This window comes from Oryza brachyantha, chromosome 9 (assembly GCF_000231095.2).
Source record: "Oryza brachyantha chromosome 9, ObraRS2, whole genome shotgun sequence".
NCBI lineage: Eukaryota > Viridiplantae > Streptophyta > Magnoliopsida > Poales > Poaceae > Oryza > Oryza brachyantha.
Window position 1 is genome coordinate 13380179 of NC_023171.2, and position 23095 is coordinate 13403273.

Here is a 23095-nt window from a genome sequence, read left to right on the forward strand (position 1 = left end):
GAGAGAGAGAGAGAGAAAAGAGTGTCTAGTTTTCATTCACATGAAAGTTTCCAAAATTTCAGTCACATTTTGCTAATCGTTTGATCTAGAGCCAACGGTGGCTAATCTTCACAGCTAACATGCTACTGGATCCACACAGTTTGTTGCCTGGATTAGTTGGGCCCTCCATATCTGATTTTGGGCTTTGTAAATTATTTTCCGTGGGCTTAGTTTGGGTCGTTTTGAACAGAAATTGTGCGACACTTTGGGTTTTGAAACCTGACCCAACACAAACACATTTTGCCCACATGACATAATTTCTGAGGCAAAATTCCGTAATACATATATGCATTAATGCATACGTGCTTATGCTCAAGAACACTGCAAGAGATGTTCAAACATTTTTGATAAAATTACTGCAAATCGCTGCTCAACAGCAATGCAAACTTCAGTTCATACAGGGAAAAAAGTGCTCATTACGCATTCATCCATGGCTATTTTGTAGGATTCCTAGAGGCCAGGAGAACTATTACATCAGTAATATGCACTTTTTTTTTCCAGAACTACAAGTTCCTGAAGACCAAAAGAGGAGTACATCTTCACATTTTCCAGACTGACAATGTAGGTTGATTTTGCCTCCAAAAAAATGTAGGATGATTGATAGAGCCAAAAGCACAGTGAATCAAATTCCAAATGAATTAAGCTAATATGGATTCTATGAAAAGATGGTGGACAGATTCTTCTTTCCAACAAAATTGGCCCTTTTTATCAGTTCCTTCACATTCTATTTTCATAAGATTACCCTTTGTCAGAATTTTGTATTTTATCATTAACCAAGAAAATTTTTGATCTTTCCTCCTGCTTTAAACTTCCAAACTTTTTTAAACAAGAAATTTTGTTCAAGCAAAGCATTACAATACACTTGTCACGCATCACGCAGGGAGGATTAGCATGGAGAAAGAAGTTATCCATGTGAAGGTGCTTGTTGTATCAAATTGCATTGATGGTTTATTACTACATGGCATCGAGATTTGATTCATTGGCTTGGGATAAAACTAGGGGTGGATAACGAGCCAGCTCGGCTCGGCTCGGCTCGATCTGGCTCGTTAAGATAACGAGTTGGCTCGGCTCGGCTCGTTATCCTAATGAGCTAAAAACCCAGCTCGGCTCGGCTCGTTACAAAGCTCGAGCTGGCTCGTTAGACTCGCGAGTCATACATGAAAAGTTAACTTAAACAATTTTTTAATAGATTATACAAGTAAATTTTCAGTTCAAACATATAAATCATATGAAATTGTATCTAAATATTAAAGTTTGAACCAACAAATCACATGGTGAACCTATAAAGTATTGAACACATTTTTTTCGGGGTGGAATCAATGAATGCCGGTGAATCGCGTATCTTTTGTCTAGCTCGTTAGGCTCGCGAGTAGCTCACGAGCTAAAATGCTAGCCTGGCTCGTTAGAAAAATTAAACGAGTCGAGCCGAGCCGAGTTTGTCACGAGTCGAGCGAGCTAACGAGCCACGAGCTTTCTGTCCACCCCTAGATAAACCAAATCTGAAGGAGATGAGGTTGTTAGCAATTAGGTGGGCTGTACCTGGGCCGGTTCGAGTGTGCACCTAGGTTAGGGCCCATTCGAGACAAGGAAGGAGATACATATTTTCCTTTTATTATCCCTAAATGAATCAACTTTTAAAGGGAAAATAGCTCCTGGGCGCTCATGGAGAGAAGCCAAACCTAACGATTTTGTGGATCAGGCAAGGTCGGATGTGGGTCATATGGCGGAGACGTAATAGCTTGTATTAATTATAAGCATAACAACTTATTAACGATTAAAAAAAGTTTGGGCATAAAATTTTTATAAATATGGTATTAATGTTTTAAAAGCAAATGCTGAAAACAAGTTATGATAAAAAAACTCTCAAAATCAACTTTAAAGTTAAATTTTAGCATATAAACATAAGTATAAACGAAAAGATGAGGCCGTGGGTTGATTGTTTGGTTTTTTGAGGAAAAAAATCAAATGATATATTTAGAAACAAAAAATAGTTTGGAAATAAAAATTTTATACATGTGTTCTTAGCGATAAAAAAATAAGCTAGCATGAAAAACATCCTAATATCAACTCTAAACTTAAAGTTAAAAATTTAAATTTTGGTTTATAAATATAAGTATAAGTGAAAAGACAACTCTTAAAAATTTAAATTTTGGTTTATAAATATAAGTATAAGTGAAAAGATGAGGAGCATATGTTAACCCGATTTATTCTTAAAAATAAATTTTGTTAAGACGGAGGAAGTAAAGGGGTGTTTAGTTTGCGAAATGAAAATTTTTACATATCATATCATATCAGATGTTTGACTGAATATCAGAAGGGGTTTTCGGACACGAATGAAAAAACGAATTTCATGACTGGCTTGTAAACCGCGAGACGAATTTTTTGAGTCTAATTAATCCGTCATTAGCGTATGTGGGGTTACTGTAGCACTTATGGCTAATCACGTACTAATTAGGCTAAAAAGATTCGTCTCGCAATTTACCACGTAACTGTGCAGTTAGTTTTTTCGTTTTATCTATGTTTAATACTCTTTTTAGGTGTCTAAAGATTTGATGTAATATTTTTTGCGCGAAAATTTCTAGAAACAGCCCCTAAACAAGAACGGCACTGACATCATCGAAGAGAAGGACAGGAGGGCAGGCCTGGGAGGCAGGAGTTCATACTTCAGACGCAACGTTGCCTCACGTACAATTGTACAAAAGCTTGTAGCTCCCCTGCATCTGCCCAGTGCTGCTCGCATATACGTTTCTGCTGTACATTTTGCTGGCTGCTGCGTCCACTGCACTATCAGTACATAGATCAGATCAACTACAAGCTGGACACTGTATTAAAGCAGTCTCTATCCTATCCCCACATACTGCCACACAGTTTTGCGTCGCTCTACTTGCTGCTCACAGCTCATTATGCCCGCTAACCACAACATTAAGAAGTGTCTTAAATTGATCCATAAAACTAATTTTAAAAATAGGCTAAAAATGTATCTCTGACATGTTAAAATTAGCTCTCTTTTCCTAAATTTAGGACAAATATGCGTGTTTCCAATATAAATCATTTAGTTTTGAGCGTAAATTTTATGTCCAATATTTCTTTATGAAGTCAATACAAGATTTTAAGAATTGTCTTGGATATGCTCTACGCCATGTGGTCAAATTAAACACTTTTGTGTATTTTATGTTTGCCACCCTTAAATTTTAAACGTATATTTAGCTATTTATTTTATTAAAAGAATTTAGACAAATATGAAAAATATGTCAGGATTAAAATAAAGGCAGTGATAAAATAAATCATAATAAAAATAGATGATAATTACTAATTTTCTAAATAAGAATAAATAATTAAACATATGTCTAAAAATCACCCGTGTTTGGTATATAAAAACCTGAGCGAGTAAACTATACTATAAAAAGTTAATTATACTATTTTTGAATAAATACATCAAGATACGAAGGTACGAAGTATGTGAATGTGAATACTAAATTTTACGCTACAAATTAGCGCTTCCCGTTACTTTTTCGTTATTTTTTTAGGACTGTAAAATTGCTCGTATAAAAAAGCTACGCCTGCACACGGTCCCTGGGTCACTGCAACACACACTGAGATATGGTCATGGACATCGCGCACCGAGACCACCTCCTCGCCGCGGCGCACGGCGTGCTCGCCGTCGCCACCCTCGCCGCGTGCGTCCTCGCCGAGGTGGCCGTCTTCTCGTCGCGGCGTCACGCGGGGCTCTACCTCGTGCCGGTCTCCGCGATGGTGCTCCTTTACCGCTTCCGGCGCCGTGCCGCGGCGAGCGACGTCGGGCTCGTCGACTTCTCGTGCCTGAAGCCGCCTCGCCGGCTGCGCATTCCGGTGGCCGGGCTGCTCGAGCACTACAAGCTCATCGGCTGCTTCGACGACAGCAGCGTCGAGTTCATGACCAAGGTCATCGAGGCCAGCGGCATGGGCAACGAGACCTACTTCCCGCCGTCGCTGCACTACATCCCGCCGGCGGACACGCACGCCGAGGCCATCCGGGAGGCGCACATGCTCTTCTTCCCCACGCTCGACGACCTCTTCGCCAAGACCGGCGTGCCGCCGTCGGCCGTCGGGGCGGTCGTCGTCAACTGCAGCGGCTTCTGCGCCACGCCGTCGCTCTCAGCCATCATCGCCAACCACTACCGCATGCCGAGCGACGTCAAGACCTACAACCTCTCCGGCATGGGCTGCGCCGCGGGCGTCATCGGCGTCGACGTCGCCAGGAACCTCCTGAGGACGCACGCCATGTCCTACGCCGTCGTCGTCAGCGCCGAGATCGTCACGGTCGGCTGGTACAGCGGCAAGGACCAGAGCAAGCTCCTCCTCAACTGCTACTTCCGCACCGGCTGCTCCGCCGCGCTCGTGACCAGCAAACGCGGCGGCGGCGGCGGCGCTGCCTCGTCGCCGCCGGTGAAGTACCGGCTCGTCAGCCTGACCCGCACCAACCAGATAGCCAACGACCGCAGCTACCGCTCGGGCTACCGCGACGAGGACGACGAGGGCATCACCGGCTTCACGCTCGGCCAAGGCGTGGGCCGCATGGTCAGCGAGCTCCTCCGCGCGCACCTCCTCACCCTCAGCATCTCCATCCTCCCATGGCGCGAGAAGCTGCGCTACGTCGCCGCGGTGCTCGTCTCAGCGCACCTCCGCCGTCACGACAAGCTCTCCTCCTCCTCCTCCTCCTCCTCCAACCCCACCGCCGCCATGCCAATGCCCGACTTCCGCACGGCGGCGGAGCACTTCTGCCTGCCGTCGTCGGGGAGGCCGATGATCTGGCGGCTCGGGCAGGGGCTCGGGCTGGGCGAGAAGGAGATGGAGGCGGCGCTGATGACGTTCCACCGGTTCGGCAACCAGTCGGCGGCGTCGCTGTGGTACCAGCTCGCGTACATGGAGGCGAAAGGGAGGGTCCGGCGAGGCGACACCGTGTGGCAGCTCGGCATCGGCAGCGGGCTGAAGGCGAACAGCTTGGTGTGGGAGCGCGTCGCCGCCGACGACCACTTCGCCAGCGAGCGCCGCGGGAGGAGCACGCTGGGGCCATGGAGGGAGTGCATCCACAACTACCCCGTCGCTCAACCGTAGAACGCACCTGATCGATTAGAGACGAACTTATAATTAATTTGTGTTTATGGTTAATCTGTTCCAAGACACAACCAATTAGATGTGCCAGCCAACCATGTTCTACCAAATGTTAATCTAGTGTTGTTTTTTTTTCTTAATTTGGTGTTTTAATATTGCCATCCACTTTACTGGAAATAAAGGCGATATATATTATATATATACTTTACCTTAATTAAGTGAAATGCAGTGCTATTTTGGTCTTCTCTCTGTTTTTAAATAATTGTCGTATTTATTTTTAAGCTTTGAGCACTTATTTTAATTTTTTAAATACAAGTATCTAAAAATAAAACATTATCAAAATATGTATTGCATCATATCCGTAACGACGGTGCTTGTAGCCTAATCGTTTGGAGGAATTCCAACCCAAAGAAATAGAAAAAGTGAAAAAATAGAGATATGGTAACACCAGTTCATAGGAATTTTTCTATGTTTTCTCTCTAGGAATGAGAAATTTCCTTTGATTTTATATAGTTTATTTCTACGAACCGAATGATTTTCAAAAGAATTCAATTCCTAGGAATTGAATCCTTTGGTTTCCTTCGAAACGAATAGATCCTTATAGAAGGTTATTTGTGGTTAAAATTGAAATGGTAATAGTAGTAGCTTCGGTGGCATCTTATTTCCTGTCGACGTCTAATCGCCACAAAACGTTATTTAAAAGTTAGGTTTGCTATTTGTTAATCGCTTAAAATTTTTAATCTATCAATCATTTTTTTATCTATTAAATTTGCTTGAAGATTTGTTCTTGTTGTTCACATGTTAATTTATTTGGTTTTTCTTATTACCGTTCGATTCCAATTCAATGTCTCAGAAAATCGATTGACAAATTCAGTTTTTCCAAACGATTGAAAAAACAAAGTAATCCAGGTTCCATTACACCGCTATCTTCGTCACCGAATAATAGCCAGCACTGATGGTTATTTAAAAACAAAGCAAGTATTATACACGAAGTTTACACAAATATTCTTCCAGAAATCAGTGCAACCAAATAGAAAACATTCCACTGTTACAATAAAAGCCTAATTTAATGCTGGTACATGCATGATCGGCGACACGATCTTATCTATCTGCTGTGATGATGCATGTGCACGCCCCCAACGTTGTTGAGCTGCCATGGCACGTACTCAGGGACGGATCAAGACGGTCTCGTGTCGCGGATCATGCATGTACCAGCACTAAACTAGCCGACTCGAGTCGAGGTGAGCCGGTCACAAGCCGAGCGAGCTATCTAGCTTCGAGTTTTTCATCCAGGCCTAATAATGACCTTGGTCTTAAGAGATTTTCATAATTTTTCTTTGGCATAGATAGGAAGAAGAGAAGCTGGATCTTCATCTAAATGTTGAAAAACATAATTTTCAGCTCCTACCGTTATTTTCCATGTGTCATTATTCAAACGGCATATTTTCAAATGAAGAATGATTTATAAATAAAACTTACATATATTCCTAATGATTTGAAATGTTTGACTTGAAAACAAACTACGATTAAAAGTCTTAAAATCAATTTTAAATTTTAAATTAAAAATTTAAAAATTATCTTATAATCATGATTAGACCGCTTCATGCCATTACTCAAGAATATATGTCACATGGAAAGGCCATATCTAACTGAGATCGTCTAACTGATAGGTGGGCCCTATAAACTGCAGGGGCAGTACTACTTATTGATGTGTGCCCATAGATATGATGCACATTTGTGGCCACAGCGACCTGGCGAGAAATGGGATCTCTAAAGGGCAGCCCCAATGTATCTACCATACGTGCATGGAGGAAAGAGAAATAAGAAGAAGAAATGCTATATATTAGAGCATAGATGTTAGGCTAAAAATTCTAAACATTTATTGCTTGTTTGGACAGCTGGTGTTTAGGTTAAAAAAATAATTTTAGTTGGAGTATTTGGTTGGTTCATTGGCTCATATTGGAAAAAATTGAGAAAGATAATATTTTTGTTAACATAGTGGGACCCATCTTAATATGAGTTATATAAATCTAAACATTAGAGCATATTTAGCTAAGCTAATATCTTATGATGTGTCACGGCTTATACATTTTAAAAAGGGACATTTGTAAATTTGCCACCGGTTTTTTCTAAATTGCAATGATGCCACTCGAATGATAGTTCTAGTGGTATTTTTGTAATTTTCCAATGGCAGGTTTACAGTGACATTTTAAACCCCCGGCAAATTTATAATTATCGCTTAAAAAATATACATTCGTGCTGCCCATGGAAGTTAGGTTTGCAAAATAAAGTATTGCCCTGCATGCCTCTTGTTGTCCATGGCTGGCCTGGCCTGTGCCAATGTGAGGGACAGCCGGCAGTAAATGTGAGGCTGGTACACGTTGCGTCTAGAGCCCATCTATATAGGCCTTGTTTAGTTTAAAAAATTTATTTTTAAAAAATATCACATCGAACTAGACATACACATATATGAAAAAAAATAATTAATACGGTTATGGGAGAAATCGTGAGACGAATCTTTTGAGTCTAATTAATCTATGATTAGATATAAGTGCTACAGTAACCTATGTGTGTTAATACCGGTTTAATTAGGCTCAAAAGATTCATCTTAAAGTTTACAGGCTAAAGTAAAATTTATTTTTTCATTCATGTCTAATAACCCTATCGACATACAAAATATTTCTTTTCTATCAACTAAACACGCCTATGTATGACTACAACGTCGTCTATACGATCCATATATATATATATATAGCACAGTTGGTCGGTGTAAATGACGGCATTGATGAAGAGACCCAACACGCACATGGTGAACTTTATGGCTTGTTCTGACTGCTGCAGTCATAAATATTTACCTATTTTTTTTTCCAAAAACAAGCATTAAATATATATAAACATTAAAACTAATTACACAATTATGGAGGAAATAGTGCGACGAATCTTTTGAGTTTAATTAGGACGTGATTAGCCATAAGTGCTACAGTAGCTAACATGTGCTAATGACAGATTAATTAGACTCAAAAGATTCGTCTCGCGGTTTTTAGTCGGAATCTGAAATTTGTTTTGTAATTAGACTAAGTTTAATACTTCAAATGTATGTTTAAAGTTTTGATGGGATATTTTTACAAATTTTTTTGTAAACTAAACAACCCCTCCGGGGGTGTTGATGTCACATCAGACATTTGATCGAATGTCGAAAGGGGCTTTAGGACATGAATGAAAAAATGAATTTCACGGCTCGTTCAGAAACCGTGAGACGAATCTTTTAAGCTTAATTAATCCGTTGTTAGTGCATGTTGGTTACTGTAACACTTATGGCTAATTATGGACTGATTAGGCTAAAAAAATTTGTCTTGTGATTTTTCCATAACTGCGCAATTAGTTTTTCGTTTCATTTATGTTTAATGCTCTATTTAGATGTCCAAAGATTTGTTGGGATGTTTTGTTGAGAAAGTTTTTAGGAATTAAACAGGGCCTTATAAGCCAAAATTTGAATTTTTCCTAAACTTTAAGTCTTGGCTTTTAGATCACGAAAAACACGTATATAAAATTTACATTCATAAATTATTTTTTATTTACAAATATACTATTTAGCTTTTTCCATGAAAAATACAAACAATCACCCCTTTATTTTTCACTCAGCATATAAATCAATACAAAAGTAAAAAAGAATATAAGTACTATATAAGTATCATTCACTTTATCGATGTCAGTACAATTGTCTTCTATTTTTGTCTAGTTTCAATGCATTTATTTTCTGTCTTAACCGACTCTAACACAAATATTAATTGTTTAAAGATGAATTTATTTTAAAACAACAAGGATGATAAAAAATTGTGGTCTCTTTTGTGACAGAGTTCACTGAAGAGGAGTACCACAATGGAGTGCTGCAGTCTGCAGTGTGCACTGATGGAGGGATGGAGGAGTAGAAATGCCAGAGGGAAGTACCACAGTGAGTGTTGCAGTCAAATGCTATGGAATATGGATCAGTAAACAGCTAAACCATCTTTGACAGTTTGACACCATCTATGTATTTTTCTTTTCCACCATGGTTTCCCGATAAAGCAGTTGGTAAATAGCCCGTCTTTGTGAATTACCGTCTTCGGCTAATTTAGCCCGTCATTTTTGTGACTGTTGTCATTCATATGAGGTGTCGGAAAGATCATCTCATAGGATAATTTAATCAGGTATGACTAGGGGTGGTAATGAACTAAGCCACTTGTTTTTTTTCACAGCCCTATTTAATTTATAAAAAAATTTAGTTCAAAACTCTATATAATTTTATTTTTAACCCGACCTTAGTTAAAATGGTTGGATCCCTAGGTATGACACAAGAATGCTCACAATGAAGCTCCACAGTAGTGTTCCAACCCAAAATCCCAAAACGCACATGGTTGATGCAGTTGGTTAATTAAATGAAGTCACAGCTCATGATACATCTGTATGCACTGATCAGGATAAGATGACGCATCAGTTTTTGAGTCCGAGAATGCAGGTTGCCCAGCTGTTTGTGCTGTTGGAGAATGCAACTACTCCAAGTTTGAACTGTTGGGGGTGGAGCCATGGTTCATGTTTGCATTTGTGCCAATCCCATTAGGGCAGTCCATGGCCCTACCTCCTGATCGATCGGACGGTCAGCACAACAATAATGCCTGACCGGTTTCCTCGGACAGTCGGACCCTCTAACGTACTCCAGAATATTTTTGCACATGATAAAATGCAAATTTCCGAGATTGCACTCATATAAATATGTTTCCTAGTCGTATAATGTAACTACAGAAAAATAATACCACGTAATGGCTGGTATACGAGCACGATAATAACCCTTAGTCCGTGGGTGCATTTGTTGCTACATGTCTGGCTAGTTATGCTAATAGGCTAGAAGCCAAGCTTAGATTGCCTCATTACCTGGGTCATTAAGCTTATGAGCGAAGGCAATAAACATAAACTCAAAGTCTGTATACGTCTACAAGGACCTCTCCATACCTTCGCTCCTTAATTTAAAACGGTATAAGTGCTATTTCTTGCAACCCACCCTCCTCGAAGATAACTTGGTCGTGCATTAAAGGAACGGTTGCACACGTCAGTTTAAGACCATGACAACATGAAGTCAGATGCTTGTATGACACCTGTTGGGATTTAGATGAGATGGATGACGAATGGCTTAGGAGTGGGATAGTATGGTCCGCGTTAGCATGAACCAAGTGGGACGACTGATAGCGGGTTAAGACGATACATCATTATCACACGAGTGGCATTATGACTTTTGGCTATGGTAACATAAGATAAGTCAATGAAAAGGAGTCCATTCAAAAAAAAGAATGAAAACCACCCCGGGTGATACATGTACTAGGGTTGGATTTGGGCTTTTGTCTTATTAGGTTGATGTTACGGCCCTTTAGTTGCATTGCCTTGTTTGGGGCAGGCAATTCAAGCTAGATTGTCATCTTGAACAAACTAAAATGTAAGCTCAAGTCATAAAAAAAATATAATGAGTCGAACAAGCTAGTAGGTCACTTCAGCTCTATTTGTTTTTCTCCACTGTCGAGCAATACTATAACAAGCAACCCGGCAGTCCTACATTCAACTATCTTTGAGAGATATTGAAGAAAGGTATTAAAGAGGAAGAAATATGGGAACCACCTTAAAAGATATTGAAGGGAGATATCGAAGAGGGAAAAATATAGGTGTCACATTTTGTTTCTAACGATGCCACGTATCGTTACAATACACATATACTACTAGTTACCTACCCTTTGTGTCTCTTGTGTCAGTGTCTCAACTGTCGTTGCCGTTACTCCGTAGGATACATGCGAACTTATAAATCCTACCGTTAGTAAGGAAAAGCTGTACTGCTAACTGAAGAAAAATCTGTATGGCAACGGCCTTTGGAAATCCACTAATTTCAGTATTTCATTCCAGTTCTGTGTTACTACCTATATGTCTCTACACAAAGTTTACCACCAAAACCAAAATTACCACCAAGCAACCAGATTTTACCACCAACATGTGAGAATTTGCAGCAGGAGGAGACAGGTAAATACAGGAATAGTACTTGGGTAAAAAAGGATTTCATGTTTGTTTTAACCGAATCGTTTACTCCTCGGAGCTGGAATCCGTCGCCTCCTCGTAGTCGTCCTCCTCGCCGCCGGCCGGCTGGTCGTCGGCGTTCACGTTCTGGCCCTGTGGGTCCGCACCGTTGATGGGATGGACCACGCTGTAGAATGGCTGGGGCTGGAAGCTGGAGCCGTCGATGGGCTGCGCGCCGGCGGCGAAGCTGTGGTGGTCGGGGTTGGTTTGGAATGCCCAGTAGTGCATCGGCTGGTTGGCCGCGCCTGCGCCGCCGGGAGGTAACATCCACACGGTCGCCGGTCACATCACCTGCTTGCCGTCGCTGGCTGCTGCTGGCATGGCGATGAATGGGATGGCGGCGGCGGCTCCTGAGGGCGTCCCGGTGGCTGAGGTAGGGGCGAGGCCGCTGGATATGGAGATCGCGCCGCCGCCGTTGGCTTGGAGGAGTGGGTCGGCGACGAGGGGGTAGTAGAGCGCCGGGGGAGGAGCCATGGCAAGGGGCTCCACGCCGGCCGACGCGCGCGTCGGCTGGAGCTTGCGGCGCCGCTTTGGGGCCGGCTCCTCGCCGTGTGCGGCCGCGGCGGAGGGTGACTCGGTGGGGATGCGGAGCACGCCGTTGACGGTGGTGGCGATCGCGGGCACGGTGCCCGTCCCCGTGGCGGCAATGATGGCCGGTTCCGACTGCTGCATGAGCCACCGGATGGTCTCGCCGTCGGACTTGTGCCCTAGCTCGCGGGTGAGCTGCGCGATCCTCGCCGCGCACTTGACCGGCATGCGGATGCGACGCCCGCGTCCCTCCACCTTGATGTGACGGTCGCGGTTCCGCGGCTGCGGCTTCGCCCCCACCGCCGCGAGCCCCTGCAGGAACTCCACCGGCACGAGCTCCGACTCCGGCTTCGGCACGAGGTCCCCGTCATGCGCGGCCGCCTGCTCCACCCCCACGGCGAACGGCCCCCCACCCGCCATCTCCGCGAGGCCGCACTTCCCGGCCTCCGCCTCCCCGCCGCCCTCGCCCTGCAACCGCGACGCCACGGGAGATAGAACCGCCGCGTACCCCAACCGACCAAACGCCGCGCCGCCTCCGCCCGCCATCTCCACCTGGATCCGCGCGCCCGCTCCCTCCTCCTCCTCGTCGCCGCCCTCCTCCTGTGCCTGGACTAACCCGGCGAACGCCGCATTGCCGGGCGCCAACTCCGACCGGCCGCGCGCGCCGGCCTCCTCGTCGCCCCTGTCCTGCAGCTGCGACTCCATGGAGGGGGTCGGTCGGCGTTCTCGCCTGGGCTCCTCGATCCTTCGCGACGGCGGAGGCGGCGGCGGCGGCGGCGGCGGCGGGTGGCCCAGCTCGTCTCGTCGGTCTACGAGGAGTCGTTCGTGTCTATGAAGGGTGGGGCCCACCAGATAGGGTTAATAAATGGGGGCCACCGCCGAAGCAGGGAGGGACGGTGGGGCCTTGGACGATCCGGCCCATTTGAGACGTGTCGCCGGCCTTTTTTTCTCTACGAAATGCCTTCGATGGCTTTGACGAGTTGACGTCGCCTTCGCCAAATCAAAAAAATTGAGGTAAAACGGCTACAATTTCGTGCGGTTTTTATCCCCAATTTGTTAAATAGATATGCAATTGTTTATTTTTGAATGTGAATTTCATAGTGTACGAGTCGTGTGCCTATGCGTTGCCATGGATGATAACTGGACTGTGAACGTGTAGTTAAAATTAGAGTAAAGTGCATCACCGGTTTCTAAACTTGTATGTATGTGTCATCTAGATCCCTAAACTCTCAAAATCATTTTTGGGTCCCTAAACTCATCCGGGGTGTCATATAGGTCCAAACGGGCTCTGACCCGCTTCATCCGCTGATGTGGCATGCCACGGCGACGCCTACGAGAAAGGGAGAGAAAAAAATAAGGAGGAGAGAAATATTGACACGTGGAACCACATAGCCCCACCAACACGTAGGCGTCACCGTGGCATGCCACATCAGCGGATGGAGTAGATCGAAGCTCGTTTGGACCTATATGACACCCTAGACAAGTTGGGGGACCCAAAATACATTTTGAGAGTTTAGAGACCTAGATGACACTGCACACAAGTTTAGAGGCCGTCAGTGCACTTCACTCTTAAAATTAATATAAAACATGCATATATTCTAAGTAAAAAAGATTATCACGTGGAAATATACACCAGACATGAAATATTATCGTTCTTAACCATGTCTTACGATATTACCTAAAGACAGGGCAAATTTGTATTTCTAAAAAGAACATGAGGAATTGGTGGGCATGAAAAATCAATAACCATAAAGGATACTTAGATTCACATTGGCCCCAACTGTGGAGGAGGTTTTTCAACATAAGCCCATTGGCTTATTTTTTGGGCTGAATACGGATCGGCCATAACTAGTGGGCCCTGCACAAGGTAGGGTCTATTTATGGACTTATTAATTGTGTGTAATTACTGCTACACCAACAAGAGGTTTACTGATTTGTTGTCTTATATTCAATAATTTAATTCTCATCTTGCAAAAAAAAATTGACCAGTAAAGGCCAAAAATCATGTAAATCTGTCAAAAAGAACTTAATCATTTCATATGATCCACAGCCCACAGAAGATCAACTAATTAGCAATTATCTTCTCATAAGCAAAATGATGGAATTGTTTTACTTATAAGCAGATGACTACTATGATGAAATGCAACTGTAAAAGCAAAACGATTTTTTCTTAATTATGCTTTTCTATTATAAGACACACAGACGAAGAATTCAAGGCAACTATTGATGTAATTCCAAGCTCCGAACCAGGAGCACAACATACGGCTGGATTCCAGAGAAATATATAGTAGCAAATTTCAGTATATGGGATTGACTTTAAAACGAACCGTTAAGAATAAAGAAAATCACAACTTGTGTTATATGATTCTTCACAGACAATTGAGGTTTTTCATCTGTGAGGTGTACACACATAATTTAGGTCAGAGGATACAACAAGTATAATGCTCAGAGGATAAAATATACAAGCAATGTCATCAACAAAATGAATATTTGTGAGGGGGTATTTGCTTGCTTTTATCATAAAATAAAAGTCAAATGACATATTTAAAGACAAAACATATTTTCTGAATAAAAAACGTTACCTCTCTCGAGTAGTCATTTGTCATATTGGATTCTGCATGCAGCAAATGGACATTTTATATTTATTGTCCACTAACTAGGCGTTGAGGGTGTAAATTTGCTAATTTTTGCAAAAAAAACTATTTCTTATTTTTTTTAAAAAAAAAGTAAAAACATTTAAAATTAATAAAAAAAATAAAAAATAAAAAAATCGTAAAATAAAGCGGTCGTGAATAGGCCGTCCGCTCCGACCCGCAGCACGTCGTCCCAGCTGGGCCGTGGGCCCCCGGCCTGTCGTCGTGTGCTGCTGCTGCCTCACCCTCACGTGCCCGTGCCGGAATCTCGCCTCCCCCCCTCGCGACGCCGTGATGGCGCGTAATCTGGACTCTCTACTCGGTACATATATAAATATTTTTAGAAAACTTATCTAATTATAAATACGTGTTGCTGTGTTTAGTGCAGGTATATATCTACATAAATTTACTCAAATATAAATACCTTAGGAGTCAATTTATAATTATTGCCTATTTACTAAAATAAATTTATCCAAATATATTTAACAGTTTTTAGGTGGATATACCATCACCTAAAACTCTAGATTCGTTTGCCACGATCTAATCCAACAACCAACCAAAGATGTGCTGCTTCCGTGCTGATGCCACTTGCCACTCCACCTCCTCCCCCACGACTCTTTCTTCCATTTCTTTTTCTTGTTTATTAGCGGTGGTGGTGGCGCGCGCGCTGCTCCATTTAGGGATCCGTCCGTCCAAGAGCTGAAGCCGAGCAGCAGCTCTCCTCCTCACTGTTCTAGTTGTGCTGTGGCGGAGAACACGAGGACGGACGGAGGAGCGAGCGAGCTGATCGAGCAGCGGCTGCGGCGGCGACCGTGATGGACGGCCGCGACAATGTCGGCATCCTCGCCATGGACATCTACTTCCCTCCCACCTGCGTCCTCCAGGTCAATCCCCCCTCTCTCCTCCCCCTCTCCCTCCCCGCCCCCTCGCCATGGACCATTTTGGGCGGCGAGACGCCACAGATCGTGGGATTCCTCCACCGAATGGATGAAGCGACCATTGCGCGGATGCCAGTGCAGCGGGTGGTGATGAGCGCGCGAGAGAGCTGAGCCTCTCGTGGATGCCACCGCCGGGTCGGATCAACGCTGGGAAGTGTTCCCTTTTTGTTTTTTTTGGTTCTAATGGCGCTGCTGGCTGGGCTGTGGATGAACGCAGGAAGCACTCGAGGCTCATGACGGCGCCAGCAGGGGGAAGTACACCATTGGCCTTGGCCAGGATTGCATGGCCTTCTGCAGCGAGGTGGAGGATGTCATCTCCATGAGGTAATCTACTTCCAACGGCTGTCACTTCACTTGGGCTAATCTGTTACTGCTGTTACACTGAATAAATGCTTAGTTACATGTGACCAGGAACTCTCCTTCACAATGCCATTCTTGTCACTGCTCAACTCTGCAGCATATGCGATTCCTTATCTGAAAAATACAGAATTTTTCTCCTTTTTTTTCCCAATGATGAACAAAACGTGCCTTGCAGCATGACAGTTGTCACATCCCTGCTGAAGAAGTACAAGGTTGATCCAAAGCTGATTGGCCGATTGGAGGTTGGCAGCGAAACAGTCATAGACAAAAGCAAATCCATCAAGACCTGGCTCATGCAAATTTTCGAGGTTTGTCAATTCGCTCAATCTTAGTTGTGAATATCCTCCTAAATTGACAGTGCTCATCGGTTCACTTTCAACCACCAAAGTCCAAAGCCTTTCTTCACTCAACTGTTTTTTATTCTTTTTGTTGATATCTGTTCATAAAAATGTGCAGGAATGCGGTAATACTGACATTGAAGGAGTTGATTCCAGTAATGCGTGTTACGGTGGGACAGCAGCTCTGTTGAATTGTGTGAATTGGGTCGAGAGTAATTCCTGGGATGGACGCTATGGCCTTGTTGTTTGCACAGACAGCGCGGTCTGTCACCTCTGCCCTTTCTTTGAGCTTGAGCTGCCTAAGTTGGTCCTTTTAGTTTCAGCTGGAACACACAACTCAATCTGCCATATTTGCGATTTCCAGGTTTATGCAGAAGGCCCAGCTCGTCCAACAGGTGGTGCTGCTGCCATTGCAATGCTCATTGGTCCTAATGCTCCTCTTTCATTCGAGAGCAAGTACAAGGCTTCTCACATGGCTCATGTTTATGATTTCTATAAGCCTGATCTTGCAAGTGAATATCCGGTTAGTTTACTTTTATTATCTGGAGTTCTTTGTTTCTTGAGACGCTATGTAACTGCTGCCCTCTTACAGTGTCACACCTCATAGCTTCATCTGTTTATAACACCAGATCTGTTGTAGGTTGTTGATGGAAAACTATCCCAAACATGCTACTTGATGGCGCTAGACTCATGCTACAGGCAGTTCTGTAAGAAGTGAGTAGCTGAACCTTTGTTGCTTTCTCCCCCCACAAAAGAACAACTTTGTTACTCTCTTTTGGATTTAAATGTTTCTGATTTGTATTATACTTTGGAACTAGGTATGAAAAGCTGGCGGGGAAACAGTTCTCAATTTCTGATGCAGATTACTTTGTTTTCCATTCTCCATACAACAAGGTGTCACATCAATAACTGACATTTTCAACAATTTAAATTGCTAAGGGACTTAGTTTTTTGTCGTTTCTGATTTTGCGACATGGTAAACTTTGTTTAACTCCCTCTTTTCACACACAGCTTGTGCAAAAGAGTTTTGCTCGACTTTACTATAATGATTTCATGCGCGACTGCAGGTTTGTAATTTCTTCTCTACCGTTTTCCTTTTCTGAGGAAAGCTGAACTTAGCTCTCAGTTTCGTCTCTCTAACATCGACAGTATTTAAGATTTAGGATTCAATCCCTGAAGATTTTTCAGCTTAGATGCAAAGCAAGTCCTATTTATTTTTTACGGTGAAATTCCTAACTGATTTATGTAAACTGAATATTAGCTCTGTTGACAATGACGCTAAAGAGAAGCTCCAGCCTTTCTCAAATTTGACGGGTGAAGAGAGCTACCAAAGTCGCGACTTGGAAAAGGTCATTATCATCACATTGTAATGTTGCTATGCAGTTAATTTATGATCTGATGAAGTGGTTTCCCAAATTTTCAGGCTTCACAACAAGTTGCAAAGCACTTGTATGACATCAAAGTTCAACCATCAACTTTGCTTCCAAAACAAATTGGTAACATGTACACTGCATCTCTTTATGCTGCCTTGGCGTCTGTAGTCTATGACAAGCATGGTAGTCTGGTGAGCCTGCATCTTTAATTCTCTCCTAGAATCTTTTACCTTGTCACTCTTGAATCTTATCGTTAACTACTGGTAATGTTACAGGATGGCCAACGAATTGTCATGTTTTCATACGGCAGTGGCTTGACATCTACCATGTTTTCGTTGAAACTTAACAATGGCGAGAGTCCCTTCAGTTTATCAAACATTGCTTCAGTGCTTAATGTCACGGAGAAGCTTGAATCAAGACATGTGGTAAGCTCTTTCATCCCCTCCATCGACAGCCTGTCTTGTCATCAAATTGTAGCCTGCCTCAAATTATCCCCTTGCAAGTTCTGCTATAACACCAAAGTCGCTAGGATATTTTCTACTGCCTCCGTTTCATGGTATAAGACTTTTTAGTATTGTCTAGATTCATATATAAATGCTAATGAAATAGACATGCACATATATGTATATTTAATACATATTGATCAATAGATAAATATAGTCATAGATTCAAAGGAGCCGCATCCAGCACTCCTACATACCCATTCACCGATTCTAGGCTTATGCCCAATGTATTATTGATGTCACATTATAACCTATGCTGTTCAACCTCTTGTGAGCAGACCTTGCCTGAGAAGTTTGTGGAGACACTGAAGCTGATGGAGCACCGGTACGGCGCAAAAGACTTCGAGACGAACAAAGACACGAGCTTGTTGCCACCTGGGACATTCTACCTCACCAGGGTTGACTCCATGTACCGAAGGTTCTATGACAAGAAGGCCGAAGAGGAGATCGCTGCAGGCAAGGCCAAGTACAGTAATGGACATGCCAATGGCTATGCCAATGGACACTAGTGCCATAGCATAAGCTCCTAGGCCATCTGGCCATGGCTGCTGTTGATCTTGATCTCTGGTTTATAAGTTCATGATTAGGTGTTTTCCAACCTAGTGTAGTAGTTTCTCAAATAAGTGTTCTCCACACTTGCTATCGATATCTTAGCTGATTTTGTGTTGAATCGGACAGATCAGAATATACATTCTGTAGTGGCGTTTCTTGTTTCTTCTAGCTTGTGGTGTTGCTGTCGTTTGATTTGAAGATAATCCAGAAATCTTGAGAAAATGCTCTGAAGTGAAGCAAGCAGAAACAGGTTTCGTCCTCGGGACAAACGCCAGCCTGATGAACACCAATGGTGTTCTATGATCATGTAATATTCAGATCACTTGCTAATGCTAATGGTTTCTTAATAGACTAATCAAGAAGCCAGCAGATTTAAGCCAAACACCCCCACAGGGTGCAGGGTGCGTTTACATGATCTGGGCAAATCTTCTGCTCCGGATTTAATGTTCTTCATGAGTCGGATACAAAATAGAAGCAGTTGTTTAGGTGAGGCTAAACTTTTTAGCCCCATGTCACATCGAATGTTTAGATACTAATTAAACACATCCTAATAAAAAAAATAATTTCATAAATAAGAGCTAATCCGTGAGACGAATTTTTTTTTAGCCTATTTAATCCATAATTAGCAAATATTTATTATAGCATCACGTAGACTAATCATGGATTAATTAGGCTCATTAGATTCGTCTCGCGGATTAGTCCTAAGATTATGGATGGGTTTTATTAATAGTCCAGGTTTACTATTTATAATAAGTGTCCAAACATCTGATGTGATTAAGGGCTAAAGATTAGTCCCAAGAAACAAACACCCCTAAACCAGCCCTGACATCAACTGTATAAACCAATAGTTGTTTAGGTTTCAATTAGGGAAGAGAAGTACCAAGCAGCAACAGAGGGGCAGATTCTTCAAACCGCCCTTTTAGTAAATAGGGGCAAAATCCCACATCTGTCTCATGCTAAAAGTACACTTTCTGCCAATAGCTATAACAAAGTTAAAAATTTCATTTCAAGAAAAATAAAATTTTATAAAATCAACCGCAGTTATGTAGCGAGACAAAAAAAAAAAAGATGTTTCTCTCTAGTTCCATTTCTTCATGCTTTTGGCATTCCCATGCACTTGACATGTGAAAAAAGATTACGCTACCTGTTTCCCTTTCCTTAGTCTATCTAGTTCTGACTCAGCCTCTTGCAGTGCTGATTTTAGTATAGATACCCTCTGTTCTAGCTCCTCCACTGTACCTCTTTTCAGAGCAGACTTGTACGGTGTAAGGAAATGCCGTGAAAAGTTTTGCAGAGCCTGAACACCGCATACCTGAAGAATTACAGATTTCCATGTCTTTAACAACCAGTGAACAGCACAAAATTGATTTTTTTATGAAAAAAATCAAACTGGTGGATTCCTTACCTCTTCTGGAAGCAAAGGCAACTTGGTGATGTTGAAGTCATCATACAACATATGGAACTGATCAACGTATTTTTGTTGCATTTTAATCCGCGCCTTTAGAAGTTTAGACTCAACAGCTGCAATGAATAAGAAATGGTTAGATTGAAATGAATAACAGAACTTATGTACATCCAAAATGAAAACAATTGAAGCTTGAAAGTTGTTTCCAATGAATCATTATGAAGGGTTCCCTGTCTTGTGTATTCCAATGAATTTGTTCAATGGCTTATTTTGTAATTCATAGCTCAGTATTTCAGCCCAAGTTAACAAGAACATACAAATATATGCCCACAAAATTCAAAGTCAATCTATCATGTTTACATTTACAAGGAAACTTCGAGGCAGTAAAACTGCAAATTTATTTTAGTTTTGGTACCAACCTTCTTCATCAAAAAGAACTTGATTGATAATAATATTGTGCGCATCAATCTCGAACTTTGCCAACTCTTGAACCAATCTCTCCGTTTCATACAACGAAAGAAATTCAGGAATACAAACACATACAAAAGTTGTCAAGTCCTGAGGAGAAAGGGGAAGCAAGAATAATGAGTAGTCAATTTTATGAAAAGAAAGAAAAAACTAGGTGCTTTCAGTAATGTAGAGTTATAGTACTAGAAAATAGAAGGGTTCAAAATGATTAGATAATCCAGGATGGATAACAATCTTATGTTACTCCAGCCATATTCTCATGTAAATAAGCTGTAATACAGATCTGACTGTTGATTGCTCATCTAACAACTAACACACTGGCGCTTTATATTTTTGAGAGATTAAAAATCCCACAATTTCCAGGGTACTTCCTCTTGTTACAGTAGATCTGTACTGTGAAGTTACTGTAAAAACTAACTGGTGTGCTGATTCTCACCATACTATGTGTACAGTTCTACCCTCTACCAACAAATTTGACCAAATGTAAACAGCATCAGTACATCATATAAATTCCTATTTCAAATAATGATTCCCTATAGGCTGTAGCTTAATATTACTTGAAATTTGAGTTTTGGAAGAGGTCTATATCATGAGTTGCCTGGCTTCCCATAATAAATAGACTAAAGTCTGCCTTGTTATTCAATAAAAAAATATATGCTTCTCTGAAAGTTTGGTAAGACTTACTGGATCTTTAAATTGTCTGTTCACTTGCTCAATCACATCCCTCATACCTTCGAGCCTCCCTAGCATTGCATCCTCATTCAGTTCATCTCCAAGACCAAACAATCGAGTTGCCTGTCAAAGTAGTACATCGTTATATTAGCAATCAATAGTTGATTTTATAAAGGTGAAATGCTCCTATCAATAATATATTAACAAATTCTACCTCTTCTAAAATATAAAGTTTTAGGGTTGGACATGGGTATTAAGGAAGCAGATGGAATTAAATAGGGGAAGGCTGTGATTGGTTGAGAAGTAGGTGGAGATATTGAATGATGGAAGGTTGTGATTGGTTGAGAAGAGAATATAGGTGGAGAAGTTATATTTTGGGACACATTTTGAATGATAGAAATTGCTATATTTTAGGATGGAGGAAGTAACTCAATATGAGCATAAATTGTCATCAGCCAACAAGTAGTATAATTTTGAACAACTAAAGCGACACATATGGTATATTGAAAAACATAAGGAGCACCTGATTCAATAATCCACCAAATTTATTTTTCAAGGCCATCATTTTCTCTAGACCTTTCTCTAGTGTTGCAGGAAACTGGAGCAATCGTAAAGTATGCCCTGTCGGAGCAGTATCAAAAACTACAACAGAGTAATCCATTGTTTGGACCAGTCTGCAGTAAGGAAAAGAGAACAGTCTCAGGAATTGTTTCACATCGAACAGTGGGTTGAACAAGAAACTTTTTGTGCAACGAGTAGAATGCTGAACGCCAGAATGAAGGAAAGACTTACTTCAGCATTTCAGCAAAACTCATAGCTTCATCAACTCCTGGAATTGCATTTGTTAGTTCTGAAAGGAACCCTTCCATTCCTTCATTAGCGAAATCATCATTTTCTACCTTTGGATCAATTTCCTGCAAGTTAAGTATTGACAATGAAGTATTTGAGACAATTCTCTGTAGAGATCCAGAGTAACAAAAGTAGCAAATCAAAGTGATAAAATAATAAAGACAAAAGGAGGCAAAGTCAAGACAGCAGTTTGAAGATAATGGAAACTAATAATCTGGAAAAGAAAAACATGACACTGGACCAGAACATGTTTTATCTTGTTTATCACAAATTGGAAAATACAACTAAAGATCTTTTTTATCACAGACGAAAACTTATTTTAACATGGATTAAAAGTAAGGTGAAGTGAATAAACCATCACAAAATCACTAAACAACACCCAATTGGTTGACATGGATCAGACACCGTATTATCTATTTCAACAAGCTGAACATAGCAAAAAAGGATAGCTATTAGAAAATGGATAATTGTTTATACATCAGCCAAACATGTGGAGAGCCAATCCTCTCCTTCAATTGACATCCTCAACGGGGCCCATACCATTCAAGCGCAAAAGGCAACATCTCAAAACCCTAAACGAAGCCCCAATTGGGGGAAATCGGTAGCGTTAGAGGGGGCAGGTAGAGACTGCAATCCATCGTCCTGTGACGGATCGTGGGGGGGAGGGGAGGGGTACCGTACCATGGCGTAGAGGTTGTTGAAGCCGCGGACGAGGGTGGGGAACTTGGTGAAGCGCTGCTGGAAGGCGTCGCTGAGGTTGTGGGCGGGGTCGGTGGAGATGACGAGGACGGACTGGCGGGCGGAGGCGAGGAGGATGGAGAGGATGGAGCTGCAGGTGGTCTTGCCGACCCCGCCCTTCCCGCCGACGAACACCCACTTGAGGCTCTCCTGCTCCAGGAGGTTGCGCACCGTCGGGTCCGGCGCGCCGTCCGCCTCCGCCACCGCCATCTCGCCCTCCGATCCCGACGCCGCGGTGGCGCTCGTGGCCAGGCGAGGGAGGGAGATCTGGGTGGGTTGGGTGGGAATGGGGATGGGGATGGGGCTGCGTGCAAAAAAATTCCTCCCTTCCTCTCCACTCGACTCGTCTCGTCTCGTGTACCTTTACCATTTACCACCCCAGATAAATTACAGCGACCGTACTGTATTTCAGGCCCATTTCTTTCTATACTTATTATAAACATAAACAAAATGACTTAGATTTACTATTTATAAAATAACACATGAATAAAATTTTATATAGGTATATTTTTAGTTAT

At 42.3% G+C, this 23095-nt stretch overlaps 3 protein-coding genes and 1 pseudogene across 3 annotated transcripts; 2 read left to right on the forward strand and 2 right to left on the reverse strand.

The window, feature by feature from the left end:
- Positions 1-3627: 3627 nt before the first annotated feature.
- LOC102705007 (3-ketoacyl-CoA synthase 4) lies at positions 3628-5353 on the forward strand. Its single transcript, XM_040527735.1, has one exon. The coding sequence runs from the start codon at positions 3640-3642 to the stop codon at positions 5131-5133; it is 1494 nt and encodes a 497-aa protein (XP_040383669.1). The 5' UTR covers positions 3628-3639; the 3' UTR covers positions 5134-5353.
- Positions 5354-10991: 5638 nt separating this feature from the next.
- Positions 10992-12528, reverse strand: LOC121055362 (annotated as a pseudogene).
- Positions 12529-15020: 2492 nt separating this feature from the next.
- On the forward strand, positions 15021-18839 carry LOC102713572 (hydroxymethylglutaryl-CoA synthase). Its single transcript, XM_006660794.3, has 12 exons — positions 15021-15265; positions 15537-15643; positions 15855-15987; positions 16136-16279; positions 16382-16540; positions 16658-16731; positions 16836-16911; positions 17029-17084; positions 17279-17366; positions 17441-17581; positions 17666-17815; positions 18172-18839. Exons 1-12 carry the CDS (start codon positions 15197-15199, stop codon positions 18400-18402), a joined length of 1428 nt encoding a protein of 475 aa, XP_006660857.1. The 5' UTR covers positions 15021-15196; the 3' UTR covers positions 18403-18839.
- A 443-nt stretch (positions 18840-19282) lies between these two features.
- Positions 19283-22914, reverse strand: LOC102713848 (ATPase GET3A). Its single transcript, XM_006660795.2, has 7 exons — positions 22521-22914; positions 21783-21904; positions 21514-21664; positions 21003-21113; positions 20270-20408; positions 19851-19966; positions 19283-19757 (listed from the first exon to the last, which is right to left on the reverse strand). Exons 1-7 carry the CDS (start codon positions 22785-22787, stop codon positions 19581-19583), a joined length of 1083 nt encoding a protein of 360 aa, XP_006660858.1. The 5' UTR covers positions 22788-22914; the 3' UTR covers positions 19283-19580.
- Positions 22915-23095: the final 181 nt, after the last annotated feature.

Bases quoted from the DNA above. Each gene is read 5' to 3' on its own strand.
- LOC102705007 (XM_040527735.1), top strand. From the start codon at position 3,640: ATGGTCATGGACATCGCGCACCGAGACCACCTCCTCGCCGCGGCGCAC.
- LOC102713572 (XM_006660794.3), top strand. From the start codon at position 15,197: ATGGACGGCCGCGACAATGTCGGCATCCTCGCCATGGACATCTACTTC. The intron at 15,644-15,854 runs GTAATCTACTTC...CGTGCCTTGCAG, and splicing joins GAGGATGTCATCTCCATGAG to CATGACAGTTGTCACATCCC. The intron at 17,085-17,278 runs GTTTGTAATTTC...ACTGAATATTAG, and splicing joins GATTTCATGCGCGACTGCAG to CTCTGTTGACAATGACGCTA.
- LOC102713848 (XM_006660795.2), bottom strand. From the start codon at position 22,787: ATGGCGGTGGCGGAGGCGGACGGCGCGCCGGACCCGACGGTGCGCAAC. The intron at 21,905-22,520 runs GTACGGTACCCC...CTTAACTTGCAG, and splicing joins TCAACAACCTCTACGCCATG to GAAATTGATCCAAAGGTAGA. The intron at 21,665-21,782 runs GTAAGTCTTTCC...TCCTTACTGCAG, and splicing joins AGTTTTGCTGAAATGCTGAA to ACTGGTCCAAACAATGGATT.